The sequence below is a fragment of the Bufo bufo genome, chromosome 9, assembly GCF_905171765.1.
Source record: "Bufo bufo chromosome 9, aBufBuf1.1, whole genome shotgun sequence".
Lineage (NCBI taxonomy): Eukaryota > Metazoa > Chordata > Amphibia > Anura > Bufonidae > Bufo > Bufo bufo.
This window is the reverse complement of record NC_053397.1, coordinates 17,090,296-17,107,755: the sequence shown is the minus strand read 5'-3', so window position 1 is coordinate 17,107,755 and position 17,460 is coordinate 17,090,296. Positions and strand designations below refer to the sequence as shown.

Sequence of the window (17,460 nt, the reverse complement as noted above, 5' to 3'; positions counted from 1 at the left end):
ATATAGTAGGTGGTGGCCCTGTTACAGATTCCAAATTGGGGCCCAAGAGCTTCAAGTTACATAGTGAATTCACCAATTCTATTCTCATGAACAATTAGGTTAATCCCCCAAAAATGGCTGCCTTTATTGCACACCAGGATGATCCATTCTGGAGGTCTCTTTAAAGAGAACCCATCACATTGAACATGAGGACCAATATTTGGGCAGCAGGTTATAGCGCAGGAGGAGCTGAGAAGAATGATATATAATTTCATCAGGAGAACTTGTAATTATATATTTTTTTTATTCTGACTCGTTTTGGGTTTAAAAGTCCAGTGGGAAATACTATCAGTGAGATCGGGGAGAACATACCAACTCCATGCAGATGTTGTCACTGGTTGGATTCGAACCTAGGACCTCAGCGCTGACCATTGCTAACCACTGAGCCACCGTCCTGCCCCCGAATAGATGTCCATCACAGAGTAGAACTGCCCACTGGACTCCTAAACCTCAATCACAGAGTAGAACCACCCACCGGACTCCGAGCAAAAATTAAAAAAAATTCAAGTTCTTCTAAATATGTTCCCACTAAAAACCTTATATCAATCTGCTCAGCTCCTCCTGCTCTATAACCCGCTGCCTGTAATGTGATGGAATTGCTTTAATCATAGATTGTAGGAGCCATATTGGGATTCACCGCTGCCTTAAAAACTCTCAGTAATCACTGCCTGTATCAGTATATATGAAGAGCGTGAATATTGAGTCACCCACTATTTCTAGGCTACTAATCATACTGAGGAACTGCCCAGCAATGGGTCTCCTTTCAATTCCTTACTCAATAATTTTACTGTAATTTCCCTTGAAAAAAAATGTGTGCATATAAATGACGTATAAAGTTTAAAAAATATTTTTTTTCCCTACATGTGAACTAGAATACTGCAGCTTTGAGAAATCTACTCTCTCCATTTTTCTTCCCTGTATGGGACCATAAAAAAAAATAAAAAAATTATGAAAAAGAAAATGCTGAAATAAACCCCTTAAATTTCCTATATTCCATTACAATCTTGTTTAAAAAAATAATACAAAAAACTGTTTTTTGAGTCTTTTTTTTTTTTTGGTGATCATAAACAGCATTTATCAAAACACAAAAAAACAGAAACAAAAACCCCCCAAACCGCTTACAAATGAGTCACGTCAGTAAAATAAATAGGCCGTAGTATAAATATGCGTAACAAATAGAATTTTGAGATTCAATCTCTATATACAGTCTGAAAAAATAAACAGGTTTGTTCATTTTTCTGTTAAAACAACAGATAACAAAGAGGCAAGAACAAAACACGCCAACACCACACGCACACGTAGATGTATGCCGATATACACACGTATATGTTAGCATACTGCACCATTTTCTGAGTTGCATGAATAGTTTTATTTATACGCTGGGTTACTTCTGCTTTCTTTTTACATAATGTCCATCTGACGGAGCCGGAGCCTTGCGGCACACAACATTCCGGTGTTCTTAATCGTCATGGCAACATTGATACATGCAGACATTTTGGCAACAGTAATTTAGAGGGATCGGGATGGAGGAACACTTGCATTTTCCCTTGTCTGGTTTCCTCGATGGCCACGCAAGAGGCGGCAAAAAGGTGATCCCCTTGAAAAAGAATTTCCGTACTACTTCGTTAATATATTTTTGGTTTAAAGTGCACTTCCACTTACACCCCATCTCTCTTTTATGTTAAAATGCATTACTGGGCCACTTTGTGCCCAAGTTGGGTTTTGATGTGCCTTTTCAAAAATTTCTGTGGATGCGGAAACAATCAGCAGGCAGCCTAGACAGCAATTAGGTTGAATGATTATATTGTTGATCTGATGGCCAGGAAATGCACATATCTGGTCTGAACTAGGCCACATGGGTGGATCATGGGTGAACTTAAAAGGGTTTGCTGAGATTTTTTAACTGATGACTTCTCCGCTGGAGAAGTCATCAGTTTCTGTTTGGCGGGGGTCTGACACCTGGGACCCCGTCGATCAGCTGTTTTAGAAGGGGCCAGCGCTCTCGGTAATGCCATGGCCTTCTCTCAGCTCTCCCTATGCCAGCGACGACGCGTTCATTGCCTTCTCAAACATCTGAATGGCATGGGACCTTCTATCTTCATTCAGCAGGACCTGCGCTGACATCACCGCGCTCACCACGTGGACCGCTCAGGTCCTGCTGAATGAAGATAGAAGGTCCCCTGCCATTCAGCTGTTTGAGAAGGCAATGAACGTGTCGTCGCTGGCATAGGGAAAGCTGAGAGAAGGCCACAGCAGGTCCTGCAAGAAGAAGAAAGAAGACGATGACGGCTGCGCGATCAGGTGGATAAGGTAAGTAATTTTTTAACCCTTAATGGACATTTTACTTAGCATTCTGTAATAAAGAATGCTATTATTTTCCATTATAACCATGTTGCAACGATCCGTGAAAATCGCATTGCATCCCCACTTGCTTGCGGATGCAATGCGATTTTCACGCAGCCCTATTCACTTCTATGGGGCCTGCGTTGACATGAAAAACGCAGACTATAGAACATGCTGCGATTTTCACACAACGCATAACTGATGCGCGAAAAAAAAACGCTCATGTACACAGACCCATTGAAATGAATGGGTCAGGATTCAGTGCGGGTGCTATGCGTTCACGTCACGCATTGCACACGCGTGGAAAACTCGCTCGTGTGAAAGAGGCCTTAGAATCAGAACCATAAAGTCTTAGGGCTCATGCACACGGCTATTGCCCGGCCGTGGCCGTAGTGTGGCCTGCATGCAGCGGGTCCGCAATACACGGGCACTGGCATGCACTACTTTTTTGCGGTGCGGACCGTCGGATGCAAATCGCGGACTCCATTCAAGTGATCCGCATGCGGCTGCCCCATGGTCGGTGCCTGTGCAGTTTGTGGTCCGCAGCACGGGCCCGGCCAGCACACCGGTCGTGTGCATGAGCCCTTAGTGACATACACAGAATCAAGTGCTGATAGATGCTGTGACTTCCCACTGAGAGAGGGGGAAAAAGAGCTTCCTTAGGACTCATGCACATGAACGTATTTTCTTTCCGTGTCCGTTCCATTTTTTTCCGGACTGTATACGTAACCATTAATTTCAATGGGGCCCGGAAAAAAAAATAATGAAAGTTACTACGTGTGCAATCCGTTTTTGTATGTCTGTTCCGCCCGAAAAATAGAACATGTCCTATTATTGTCTGCAATACGGACAAGAATAGGACTGTTCTATTAAGGGCCAGCTGATCTGTTCCACAAAATACGGAATGCACACGGACGTCATCCATATTTTTTGCTGATCCGTTTTTTTGCAGACCGCAAGATTACATACGGTCGTGTGAATGAGCCCTTATTCACCGTCTGGTTGCATGGCTGCTGCAGAGATTGCACACTGTGGTATCCAGCTTTGGATGTACATTTAATAATACTGTTATAGAAATCTAAAGAAAAATGAGTCAATTTAGACAGAAATGGCTACAAACGTGGCGGCCTTGCAATTTCAGGACAGTTTTTGTATTTTAACCCCTTGGATGGTGCTATATGGAGGTTGTCTAGTGACAGGCAGGGAAAATGCAGAAAGCAGAGGAGATGTGACTTCACCTGTGCACTGCTGGTCGTTATAAGCAGCTCTGTTAATATCGCTCTTTAGGTTTATTTCAAGCAAATTGTCAGTAACATTTGTACAATTAAACCCTTCTTAAAGCTCCGGTGAAGGTTTGTTTCAAGTAACCCCGATCCGACTCCGCTGTGTTGCCCTACACATAATGCAGCTAATCTGTGGGCTGTGAATGTTGGCAAGTCAATAAGTAACATCGTCAATGAGGTAGGAGGCACAAAGTGTCTCCAATGGATTAGTAAGCCTTACACCTCAGGGAGTTAATGTATAGTTTGTTTGCATGCCATGCTATGCAGTGGGGCGGAGGGGTCATGTTTTTTAAAGGATATGTCCACCTTTGAACATAATGGTTTAGGCTCCGTTCACTCTTGCACCATAGCTTCCGTCTGTAGTGGTAGCCACAACATTCTGCTGGATCAGAGCCCGACAGACCCCGCTGACTTAAAGAGGGGCCATCAGGTTCTGTGCCTTCCCATCAAATCTGCTGCACAGAGACATTTTGCAAAATAAGTTTTGTCAATATGAAAATGCATTATATTGCCTTGTTCTGATTCTAGTTAACAGCCTGTATCATACTGCAGAGCTGCACTCAGTATACTGCTGGTTGTTATTGAAAACAGTCATCAGATCATTAATAGATGGTTGTACAGTGTCTGGTGTAAAGATGATACTTTCCAGAATGTTAACTCAGTGCAGACACTGAACTAGCAGGGAAAGCTTGGGTGATTTCAGCTCTTCGGTCTGTGGAATTGTGATTGCAGGTCTGGAGCGCAATAGAGTCTGTAACTCAGGATAAGTGCAAGTAATGTAATGTATGTACACAGTGATTCCTCCAGCAGAATAGTGATCGCAGCTCTGGAGTATAATACAGGATCAGTACAGGATAAGTAATGTAATGTATGTACACAGTGACTGCACCAGCAGAATAGTGAGTGCAGCTCTAGAATATAATACATGATGTAACTCAGGATCAGTACAGGATAAGTAATGTATGCATATAGTGACTCCACCAGCAGAATAGTGAGTGCAGCTCTGGAGTATAATACAGGATGCAACCCTGGATCAGTACAGGATAAGTACTATATGTATATAGTGACTCCACCAGCAGAATAGTGAGTACAGCTCTGGAGTATAATACAGAATGTAACCCAGGATCAGTACAGGATAAGTAATGTATGTATATAGTGACTGCACCAGCAGAATAGTGAGTGCAGCTCTGGAGTATAATACAGGATGTAACTCAGGATCAGTATAGGATAAGTAATGTAATGTATGTACACAGTGACTCCACCAGCAGAATAGTGAGTGCAGCTCTGGAGTATAATACAGGATGTAACTCAGGATCAGTACAGGATACGTAATGTATGTATATAGTGACTGCACCAGCAGAATAGTGAGTGCAGCTCTGGAGTATAATACAGGATGTAACTCAGGATCAGTACAGGATAAGTAATGTATTTTTAAAGTGACTCATTTATGTAAAATGAAAAATGGTGGACATACCCTTTAAAATTTTCCAGGCAATATTGACCATTGGTGCAGCCCACATTATGGCAGTCTGTAGTCTGTAAAGGCAAGTGGTGTACGATACATTTCCCATTTGTAAGAAACTCCAGACACCAGACAATTTCATTATAGTTTTTTTTTTATACAATCATAATACAATACACATTGCTTTCCCCCTCTCACCCTGTGTAGTAGGTTCCTCCTAATCCATCGAACTTTCCACTACTTTCTAGAAAGTTCCCTTGTAACCCTCAACAAGAACAGCGTCTGCATTGGAATGACATCGACAAATTACTCCTAAAAATAAGGATAAAAATTTTCTGCTTTTTGTTTTCCTTTTTTTTTTTTTTAAGCTCTGGTTACAAACGTACAAAAATGTATAAAAAAAAAATGTCTGTTCAGTTCACAAGAACCTCTCTTCCCCTGATGACCATCTATTTAAAGGAGCCTCCTGCAGCAAGCGTTTCGGACGATACGTAGAAACAGCGTTTGGTTGCGTCAGCGCTCCGTGCCACACTTCCTTCCTGTTGTGGTACGTGCGCTTGATGTTCCAGCCTGGCTTCGGCATTGCGGTTGGTAAATGGTTACCTGAGATTCCCGACCTCCTCCTGCTCAGTCACGTCTCAGGCCAGCTGGCGAGTGGACTACAGACCTCTGCTAGCAAATGTGTAACCAGGAGCTTGCACACACAGCTGCCCATAGTATCTTCCTCTCCTTCTGCTCCCAATGGGGTTTTTTCAGGAATGACCATCATTTCTCACTAACCTTAAGTAAGTGACAAAAAATTGGGACTAGTTAACATCGGTCTTACATAATCCCCTATAGAACCTTGGGCCCCTTTCACACAAATGATACGGATTGGTTCAGGGTGCGTTCAGTGAAACTCGCACCATTTCGCAAGCAAGTTCATTCAGTTTTGTCTGCAATTGCGTTCAGTTTTTTCCGCGTGGGTGCAATCCGTTTTGATGCATTTTTCAAGCGCGTGATAAACCCCCCCCGAAGGTTTACAAACAACATCTCTTAGCAACCATAAGTGAAAAAACGCACTGCATCCGGATGCAGTCCGTTTTTTATTAAACCCCCATTCACTTCTATGGGGCCAGGGCTGCATGAAAAATGCTGAATATGGAACGTTCACGCAACGCAGAACTGATGAGTGAAAAAAAAACGTTCATGTACACAGACCCATTGAAATGAATGGGTCAGGATTTAGTGCGGGTGCGATGCGTTTCACTCGTGTGAAAGGGGCCTTAATATTAGGCCTCATGCAGACGGCCGTTGCCCAACCGTGCGCGTGTTGTGGCCTGCAAACAGCGGGTCCGCAATATACAGACACCAGCCGTGTGCACCCAGCATTACTGATGCGGACCCATTCACTTGAGTGGGTCAGCAATCCGGAAGGTTTCTATCTGTGCCTCCGCACCACAAAAAAAAGTAGTGCATGCAAGTGGAGTAGGTCTGGATCCGTCTGTGGAATCCGCAAATTGCGGTCCCCAATGCACGGAACGGCCGCGTGCAGGAGGCCTTAAAGGGGTGTTCCAGTGTTTTTCTAAATGAAGCTTAAGGGGGTTGGCTCATCTCACACATTAGGACATGCCACCAGGCGCGGATTGGCTATAGACACTACAGGGGAATTTCCTGGTGGGCCGATGCATCGGAGGTCCACCCAAACTCTCCTCATGGCCACCAGCCAGGTTCATAATGAAGTGATTCTTTCTTACACACCTGGCCGGCAGGTGCCCTCCTGAATACAACTGTATCGATGTCCTCGGGACAGTGATACAGTTAAATACTATGGAGCAAATGGCAGTATATTGTGCTGCACTGTGGTATTTGGTTCAGCTGGAGTGGTATATTGCTCTGCGCCCTGCCTAATTATGTTGCCCCGTCTTCTGTCAATTTAAACCCACCTGCAACATGGCGCCACTTAAACTTTTTTTCCAGGGCCAATTTTAGTTCCCAGTTCGCCTCAGTACGCCACCAATGTATGACAGGTGTAAGTCCCACCTATTTCTAGAACGGAGCCCGCAAAGAAGTGCAGGCTGCACATGCGTGGCGCCCTTACATTCATTTCTATGGGAGCGCCAAAAATAGCAGAGCTGCACGGTCGGCAACTTTCAAAAGTTACACAGAAATGAATGTGAAGCGCACCGCTATGGGGCCAACGGAAATAGTCGAGCCCACGCTTGGTTATTTTTGGCAGTGCCATAGGAATGGAAGGCGGCTGCGCATGCACGGTCTGCTCTCCTTCAATTTGCAGCGTCCGACCAGAGGCGAGACCCACACCGATCAGACATTGGTGGCGTATCCTAGCGATTTGCCACCAATGTGTGAGATGGGCCAACCCCTTTAAGGCTATGTCCACCTCTGCAACCAATTTTATTGTCCCAATACACCAAAAATAAAAAGAAACTTTGCAAAAAATCTTTTTCTTTTTTACAGCTCCTATGCAGGCAATGCGAACAAATCCCACGCCGTATAATGCCAGGTCCACAGGAGCGTATTACGGACACGTTATGCGTCTGTATTTTGGATGTGTGACCCAGCCCTGATCGCAGGTTTAACTAACCAGAACTCACAGCATGACAGATCCCTATGATGCTGTGAGTTTGGACCTGAAATGTCGCAATCGGGTTGGGACGCTCGTCCGAAATACAGACGCATAACATGTCTGTGATACACTCGTGTGGCCCTGGCCTACCCGCACAGTCTCAGATTTTCTTCCATTTGTCTTCCATTTGATTTGTGTTAATGTAGGTTGGGTAGGACAAAGGACAGATCGACTTGAGTGTGACTACAGGCACAAACTGTTTGTTTGTAGTCTGTTACCATGGAGACATATAGTCTACACAGTAACTGAAGGGAAAAAAACTGTAAGAAATTTTTAATGCTGCTTTTATCAAACCTGAAGGGTTCTGGTAGATTTTCACAATGTTATTGTGAAATGGTATTTGACTTACTCAGAATCTGCAGACATCTCGGATATGCTGTGTGACGTGCCAGAATGGGGTGTAGAAGAACACAGCATAGATGGGGTTGAGGAGTTTTGCACTGAAGGGTTGACGGTTTGGTGGGCGGAATTATTGGATGAAAGGACGGACGTGTTAAATGAAGCGAGGATGGATGACAGAATATCTAGCTGTTCGGTGGACGGATGCCGACTGGGAACTGTGTCTAGATTCTCCCTGGAAGGTTGTCTTCTAGACAGAGGTTCGAGGTTGTCCCTAGATGGAAGCCTTTTTGAAAGAGTCTCCAAATTTTCTCTAGATAGTTGCCTTCTAGAAAGAGGTTCTATGTTATCTGTACATGAATGTGTGCTAGGCACTGAGTCCAGGTGGTCTCTGGAATTAGACCTTCTTGATAAAAAGTCCAATTGTTCCCTCGACAGTTGCCTAGTTGACGCCAGTTGCTCTCTGGACGGCTGTCTTCTCGGCTGAGGGTCTAGCTGCTCCCTAGAAGGAGGTCTGGTTAATAAAGAGTCCATTCGCTCCCTAGATACTTGCCTACCTGGCAAAGTGTTTACCCATTCTCGAGACAGCTCTCTTGCTGGACCAGGGTCAAGTTGCTCTCTTGACCCATATCTGCTATGTAAATCTTCCAGGTGTTCCCTAGAAGCATGCCTTCGAGGCAGACTATCCCCCCTATCACTTCTCATGTCAGGCTGGTCTAAATGTTCTCTAGAACCGTGTCGGCTTGATATGCTTTCCAAATGCTCTCTTGACCCGTGTCGGCTGGAAATGATATCCAGATGTTCTCTTGAACCATGCCGGCTAGGAATGGTATCTAGTTGTTCTCGAGATCCATGTCTACTGGGTACAGCTTCTAGAAGTTCCCGGGAATTATTCCTACTCAGTTGCTCCCTGGACATCTGCTTTCGCATCAGCATGTCAAGCTGCTCTCGGGAGGAGTATCGGCTGTTGGGCTGAGACAGACTGCCAGCTCCAGAATACATTCTGCCATATGAGGCTGCCGGCACAGCCCTGTGACCCAGCGTAGAGGTCTTATACCATGGTAATTCATTCGTCATCCTACCCATGGATGGCAAACCTTGCGGATATTGAAGTCGATTCTTCAAGATTCCTGATTGGGAAAAATAAAGTAGGTTTAATTTTATATTAAGTCAAATTTGGATTTCTTAAAAGGTTTGTAGTCTTTCCTATATCACAGAGCACATGCGGAGAATATTTGTCTTTGCTAAATGTCATCTAATTGTGCATGTAGTCCCACCCCAACTGAACCACATCTTCTCAAATGAAACCGTCCCCTGATGAGCAGGTAAAAGTTTTCTAACTCCTGGTGATCAGCTGTTTTTGCTGATGGCAGGGGTGTACAGAGACATGGGGCTCCATAGAAAAACTTAGTAAGGCCCCCGTCCATTGAAATTTCTTACTAATGTCCTTTTTTCTAATTTGCAGAGGAATTTTTAATAAAAAAAAAATATCAAGATTATACCCAGGTTACCCAACGTCCCCATATTGCTCTAAGCCCTTTGCTTCCACTCACATATTAAAAAACGGATTGCCTGCAGCCACCACTAGGGGGAGCCCAGTGCATAGGAATGTACACAGTTATCATTGAACTAAATTAAGCTGTAAAATTTCTATGCACTTAGATCCTCTTAGGCTGGGTTCACACCTGAGCGTATTGGGTATGCGCATTTTACAGGCGTTTTTGAGGCGTATTTTGGGGCGTTTTTGTATTTAGGAAACGCTAGTAATACGCGCGTTTGTGTGATTGACAACAGAGGCATCTGTGGATGACGCTGTTATGTGGGGGATCTGTGGATGACGCTGTAATGTGGGGGATCTGTGGATGACGCTGTTATGTGGGGGATCTGTGGATGACGCTGATATGTGGGGGAACTGTGGATGACGCTGTTATGGGGATCTGTGGAGGACACTGTTATGGGGATCTGTGGAGGACACAGTTATGGGGTGGATCTGTGGATGGCGCTGTTATAGGGGATGTGTGCTATGACACATAGGGCCATGAGGGGGGCCAGCATAAGACACACACATATAGCATCTTATGCTGGTCCCCCTCATGGCCCTATGTGTCCCCTCATGTGTCCTAAGCTGCGCACATAACTGGCTTTGTGTGTAAAGTATTTTACTACTGTCTGAAACAAGCTCTCTCCTATTGATAAAATGGCCAGCCTCTGTACGCACTTTCACTATGAATGCACTGCAGCGAGCGGCAGCGAGCGAGCCGGCCGGCGCATTACTCACGTCACTTAGTAACGCTCCTCCCACTTAATTCAGGAAGCAGGAGTGTTACTAAGTGCCGGCCGACTCGCTCGCTGCAGTGCATTCATAGTGAAAGTGAGTACAGAGGCTGCCATTTTATCAATAGGAGAGAGCTTGTTTCAGACAGTAGTAAAATACTTTACACACAAAGCCAGTTATGTGCGCGGGGCCCCTTCATATATAATCGCAGCATTTTCGGGTCGGCCAAATCGCCATATCGCATTTGGCGATTATCGCGATTCGATTATTTTTTCGATATATCATTAAGGAGTGGTCTGTTGTCAAGGACGAAACGTTGTCAAGGACGAAATGAGCAAACAAGAAACGCCCATTTAGGCGCGTTCCCGCTGAAGTCTATGGGCGGGAACGCGCGACAATACGCCCCAAAGAGGCTCCTGTACTTCTTGGGGCGTAGGGCGTTTTACAGCGCGTTCGTACGCGCTGTAAAACGCCCAGGTGAGAACCATTCCCATAGGGAATCATTGGTTCTTGCCTGTTGAGCGTTTTACAGCGCGTAGGAACGCGCTGTAAAACGCTCAGGTGTGAACCCAGCCGTAATGGTGACTGCAGGAAAATGGCGTGGTCTGCCTCCATGGTAAGTAGGCCACTGGCTGGTGGAAGCCCCTTACAGCCATTTTCCCTTTGCCCATTCATCTACATGGCCATGTCAAATCCATCAGTAAGGGAATAACCTCCTACAACATCCATACGTTCTAACAGAACATATGCAAAGGGATTCTCCAGATAGGACAACCCCTTTAAAGGGCAATACCGCCCCAAACATTTAAGGCACATGCTTTCTCCATCTCCGTTACCTTTCCTCTGCCTATGGGAGTATGTGAGGGAATTTTCATCCCCGCTGGTCAGGTCTGGCTGGTTATTGTTAGCTGCGTCTTTGTTGAGATCGAGACCAAGTTTCCTTTCAGACCCCCATTTCTGCAATGAGTTTGTCTGCACCTCTGTGTCCCCCAGGGCCGGCCAATAGGACATCAAGTCATTGCCATCCATATCTGTAAGGAAAGAGAGGTGTCCACTAGCTATGTTACTGGATATGCCGCATGTTCTAGGGCTATGGTGGGTTATACCCCTGATAAACCCCCCCCCCCCCCCATAATCATCTCAGACGCTCCAATAGACAAGATGTGCGGGGATCTGTCGTCACCTTTAGGACTGTGATTTGATGGATCGGTGAGCAGCCTCTCGCTGTGAGCTGTCCGTTTAAACTGACGCTGGAACCTTCCTCGAGGGCGGACATTTTCTTCACTTTCTGATGACGGGATAGACAGACTGTGCTCTTCATCCAAGGACAGGTCGCTATCCGAGTCAGAATCTTGTTCTATGGCGATCACATGTAAATGTAGAAATATCATTAACCCCGTCAGTGTACACAGCCACACTACAGGGTATGTGTCCCAGGCATGAGCCATAATGTAAGGGTAGCCATATGATAGATGCCACTAATACAGTATGAATGGGTGTGCCACCCCATAAGGCCTCATGCACACGACCGTAGTTCGGGTACGCATCCGAGCCGCAGTTTCGGCGGCTCGGATGAGGACCCATTCACTTCAATGGGGCCGCAGAAGATGCGGACAGCACTCCGTGTGCTGTCCGCATCCGTTGCACCGTTCCGTGGCCAGGCCCAAAAAATATAACATGTCCTATTCTTGTCCGTTTTGCGGACAAGAATAGGCATTTCTACAATGAGCCACCCGTTCCGTTCCGCAAATTGCGGAAGGCACACGGGCGGCTTCAGTTTTTTGCGGATTCGCGGTTTGCGGACCGCAAAAAACTGAACTGTCGTGTGCATGAGGCCTAAATCTAATGAATAATTCCTAGGCTGGTGTGAGAAAAAGTCCAGTCTCCTCACCTCCTCCAGCATCTCGATGAAACATTGCCATGTCTAGGTCAGTGGGACCGGAGTGAAGGCTGTGGTCTTTGGCAGATCCCTGGCGAGCTGCAATGTTTTCCCTGCAGGACAATCAACAAAAGGTAAATTCCACACGTCCTCAGATCTTTTGATAGAAGCATCCCCGGATGACAAGCTGATCATAGGGTGCCCTTCTGCTGGGATCCTCAGTGATCAGCTGTAATCTGGGGAACCTGCAGCGCCACCACAGGCTAAGTGAAGCATTACACATCAGTGCACTGTCCTACAGACTTGCCAGATCCTACAGAGCAAGAGACGCTCTTTGTAGACACTCTGGCAAAAATATGAGGGTCTTGAACATGGAACCCCCTGACTACCCTAATAGGGGATTTGAAAATGGGGTTTCCAAACCAGACAACCCTTTTCATACATCCTTAAACCCTATTCATCACAAGGAGGTTAAAGAAAATTCCCAAACTGAGCAACAAAAATTTCAGAGAATCTAAATCATCAACATCAGGGTTGCAGAACAGCCTCTCGAGGCCCCTCGTCCTTTCTGTGCCCCTCTGTTCCATGGCAGACCTGACAAATCAAAAACAGGCTGGTTGATAGGGATATGTTGCTTGACACTGTAAAGTCTATGGTTGTTAGGCTGTGCTCCCATAGCAACTAGTCCTTTTGTGTATTCATAGCAACTAGTCTTTCTCAAAAGGACAGGAGATAAAGGTAAAAAGCAGCTTGGCAGCAGTCACGCCATGTCTTATTCTACCTAACGCTGGGTTCACACCAGAGCGTACGTATGCGCGATTGTAGGGGCGCTTACATTCGCGCCGCGGAGACAAGCGAACGCCCATTGTCGCGCGTTCACGGAAGTCTATGTACGGGAACGCACGACACTACGCCCCAAAGAAGCTCCTGAACTTCTTGGGGCGTCAGGCGTTTTACAGTCAGGCGCGATCGTATGCGCTGTAAAACGCTCAGGTGAGAACCATGCCGATAGGGAAGCATTGGTTTCTCCTTATTGAGCGTTTTACAGCGCGTAGGAACGCTCAGGTGTGAACCCAGCGTAATGCTGCACAATTAATCAGATTTCCGAATCAGTGGTCAATGAGCAGCTGCAGCAAGGTGATGTGTTCTACCTCAGATAGGCTCTGTGGCTGGAGTGAGTACGCGCGGTGCGCACGCTGCTGACCGAGGACACCGTGGACGCTCCTAACGTGATCCTGATCAGACCGCTCTCCTCAAATAAGGCCGTGTTATTGTAAGCGTTGGGACCCTGGATGGAAAGAGGCAAAGAAATCAGATTTATTTATCCCATGACGAATGCTACTAATAACAGCACACCAGAAAACTACCAGGGAGTATTACCCCCATCGGAGCTTGTCTGGATGACTCCTCTCCCTGGCTCTTCTTGCCAAGACATACGATTTTCCAGCCCTCTTGGACCTCTTCATTGAGTACACAGAAAAGAACCAGCACCGCCAGACCCTGCGGGACCATTAGACACAGCTTAGAAGATTCAACTGGATTCTGACCTTCTACAAGTCGGGAAGCACGAGGCATGTCGGAGCGGAGTGACTGAATATGGGGTACGGTGGGATTCAGGGCACCATGGGATAGGCAGATATGTTAGATATAGGCATAACGTGGGTACAAGGGGCAAAGTGGGAACATGATGGCATATAAAGTGATGACATCTAGTATGCAGGCATACAGAGGTGGCAGATGAGATGGACATGGCGTGCGGAGAAATAGTATTAATACACAGGACATGGTGCTGGTATATAAGAATACAGCAATGACATGAAGGATACACTGGTGCTTTATGGAAGGAACGGTATAGGCATAAGGATGGCACAAAGAGTCAGAATAACACAGACACAGAGTGATGACATAAGGTTATAGAAATGACCTGAAGGAGCGGAAATGGAGGGACGATGGGAATTACAGGATCTGATGGAAGAGTAGTTGGCACGCTACAGGGACATATCAAACATTAAAGGGGAGATCTCCAAACCTGACATTTCTAAAATCCCTTCCAAGTACCATTCATACTAAGGCCTCATGCACACGACAGTATGTATTTTGCGGTCCGCAAAAAACGGATCCGCTAAAAATACAGATGACATCCATGTGCATTCCGTATTTTGCGGAACAGAACAGCTGGCCCCTAATAGAACAGTCCTATCTTTGTCCCAGACAATAATAGGACATGTTCTATTTTTTTGCAGAACGGAAATACGGAAAGCACAGGAGTAACTTCAGTTTTTTTTGCGGACCCATTGAAATGAATGGTTCCGTATACGGTCCGCAAAAAAAAAAAACGGAACGAACATGGAAAGAAAATACGTTCGTGCGCATGTGGCCTAAAGGCAAGTTCTCAGCACCTCTGATTGTACAGGCCGCTCTGACCCCCCTACTATGAATACAGACCCCCCATATGTGATCAAGAGAGGTCCCAGATCTACATCACTAGGAGGGGCCTTAGGCCTCATGCACACGACCGTTGTGTGCACCCGTGGCCGTTGTGCCGTTTTCCGTTTTTTTTCGCGGACCCATTGACATTCAATGGGTCCGTGGAAAAATCGGAAAATGCACCGTTTTGCAGCCGCATCCGTGATCCGTGTTTCCTGGCCGTGAAAAAAATATGACCTGTCCTATTTTTTTCACGGCCAACGGTTCACGGACCCATTCAAGTCAATGGGTCCGTGAAAGAACACGGATGCACACAAGATTGGCATCCGTGTCTGTGATCCGTGGCCGTAGGTTAGTTTTTATACAGACGGATCCGAAGATCCGTCTGCATAAAAGCTTTTTCAAAGCTGAGTTTTCACTTCGTGAAAACTCAGAACCGACAGTATATTCTAACACAGAGGCGTTCCCATGGTGATGGGGACGCTTCTAGTTAGAATACACTACAAAAAGTGTACAAGACTGCCCCCTGCTGCCTGGCAGCACCCGATCTCTTACAGGGGGCCGTGATCAGCACAATTAACCCCTTCAGGTGCGGCACCTGAAGGGGTTAATTGTGCTGATCACGGCCCCCTGTAAGAGATCAGGGCTGCCAGGCAGCAGGGGGCAGACCCTCCCCCCCCCCCCCCAGTTTGAATATCATTGGTGGCCAGTGCGGCCCCCCCCCCCCCCTCTATTGTAATAATAGGTTGGTGGCCAGTGCGGCCCCCCCCCTCCCTCTATTGTAATAATTCGTTGGTGGCACAGTGTGCGCCCCCCCTCCCTCCCTCTATTGTAATAATTTGTTGGTGGCACAGTGTGCGCCCCCCATCGGCCCCCCCTCCCTCTATAGCATTAACAACATTGGTGGCCAGTGTGCGGCCTCCCATCTCCCTTCCCCCCCCCCATCATTGGTGGCAGCGGAGTTCCGATCGGAGTCCCAGTTTAATCGCTGGGGCTCCGATCGGTAACCATGGTAACCAGGACGCTACTACAGTCCTGGTTGCCATGGTTACTTAGCAATAGTACAATAGTAGAAGATTCATATTTACCCGCTGCTGCGATGTTCGTGTCCGGCCGGGAGCTCCACCTACTGGTAAGTGACAGGTCTGTGCGGCGCATTGCTAAATGAACTGTCACTTACCAGTAGGAGGAGCTCCCGGCCGGAAGCAGACATCGCAGCTCCCAGGTAAGTATGAATCTTTTACTATTGTACTATTGCTAGTAACCCGCTGCCACCAATGATGGGGGGGGGGGGGGGGGAGATGGGAGGCCGCACACTGGCCACCAATGTTGTTAATGCTATAGAGGGAGGGGGGCCGATGGGGGGCGCACACTGTGCCACCAACGATTTATTACAATAGAGGGAGGAAGGGGGGGGGGCGCACACTGTGCCACCAACAAATTATTACAATAGAGGGAGAAAGGGGGGGGGGGCCGCACTGGCCACCAATAATATTCAAACTGGGGAGGGGGGGGGGGGGTCTGCCCCCTGCTGCCTGTCAGCCCTGATCTCTTACAGGGGGATATGATAGCACAATTAACCCCTTCAGGTGCGGCACCTGAAGGGTTAATTGTGCTGATCACTGCCCCCTGTAAGAGATCGGATGCTGCTAGGCAGCAGGGGGCAGTCATGTACACAGTTTGTAGTATATTCTAACTAGAAGCGTCCCCATCACCATGGGAACGCCTCTGTGTTAGAATATACTGTCGGAAATGAGGTTTCACAATCTAACTCATATCCGACAGTATATTCTAACATAGAGGCGTTCCCATGGTGATGGGGACGCTTCAAGTTAAAATATACCATCGGATTGGAGAAAACTCCGATCCGATGGTATAAAAGGGACTCCAGACTTTACATTGAAAGTCAATGGGGACGGATCCGTTTGAAATGGCACCATATTGTGTCAACGTCAAACGGATCCGTCCCCATTGACTTGCATTGTAATTCAGGACGGATCCGTTTGGCTCCGCACGGCCAGGCGGACACCAAAACGACTTTTTTTTCATGTCCGTGGATCCTCCAAAAATCAAGGAAGACCCACGGACGAAAAAACGGTCACGGATCACGGGAAAACGGAACCCCGTTTTGCGGACCGCAAAAAAATACGGTCGTGTGCATGAGGCCTTACTGTTATTTTAAAGGGACAGGGCGTTCTTTTTCACTTTCTAGTCGGATAAATCTTTTAATATTACATATATCTTTAAATACAGTCCTGATCAAAAGTTTAAGACCACTTGAAAAATGGCAAACAATCCTATGTATCATGGCTGGATCTTAACAAGGTTCCCAGTAGAGCTTCAACATGCAACAAGAAGAAATGGGAGGGAGACAAAACATTTTTGGAGCATTCAATTAATTGAAAATAACGATTAAACTGAAACAGGCTGTTTTTCAGCTGATCCAAATTTTAGGACCACATGCCTTTAAAAGGCCAAATCTGTGCAAAGATGTGGATTCATTTTCTGTCAGGTAGTCACACGTTGCGCAAAGGCAAAAAAACTCTCCCTTTTTGAACGTGGTCGGGTTGTTGAGCTGCATAAGCAGGGTCTCTCACAGCCGCCATCGCTGCTGAGGTGGGACGCAGTAAGACAGTCATTTGGAATTTCTTAAATGATCCTGAAGGTTATGGAACAAAAAAGTCAAGTGGCAGACCCAAAAAAATGTCATCAGCACTGAGCCGGAGGATCCAATTGGCTGTGCGTCAAGACACTGGACGATCCTCGACCCAAATTAAGGCCCTTACT

At 46.5% G+C, this 17,460-nt stretch overlaps 1 protein-coding gene across 1 annotated transcript in view; it reads right to left on the bottom strand.

Moving 5' to 3' along the window:
• Positions 1-5,361: 5,361 nt before the first annotated feature.
• CELSR3 (cadherin EGF LAG seven-pass G-type receptor 3) overlaps positions 5,362-17,460 on the bottom strand; it is a 106,647-nt gene continuing 94,548 nt past the window's right edge. The window contains exons 31-37 of the mRNA XM_040408714.1: positions 13,627-13,746; positions 13,398-13,534; positions 12,259-12,359; positions 11,551-11,724; positions 11,204-11,398; positions 8,103-9,222; positions 5,362-5,907 (exon numbers count right to left, since the gene is read on the bottom strand). Coding sequence (XP_040264648.1) covers positions 5,880-5,907; positions 8,103-9,222; positions 11,204-11,398; positions 11,551-11,724; positions 12,259-12,359; positions 13,398-13,534; positions 13,627-13,746 — 1,875 coding nt within the window. The 3' untranslated portion in view covers positions 5,362-5,879. The remainder of the gene's footprint in view (positions 5,908-8,102; positions 9,223-11,203; positions 11,399-11,550; positions 11,725-12,258; positions 12,360-13,397; positions 13,535-13,626; positions 13,747-17,460) is intronic.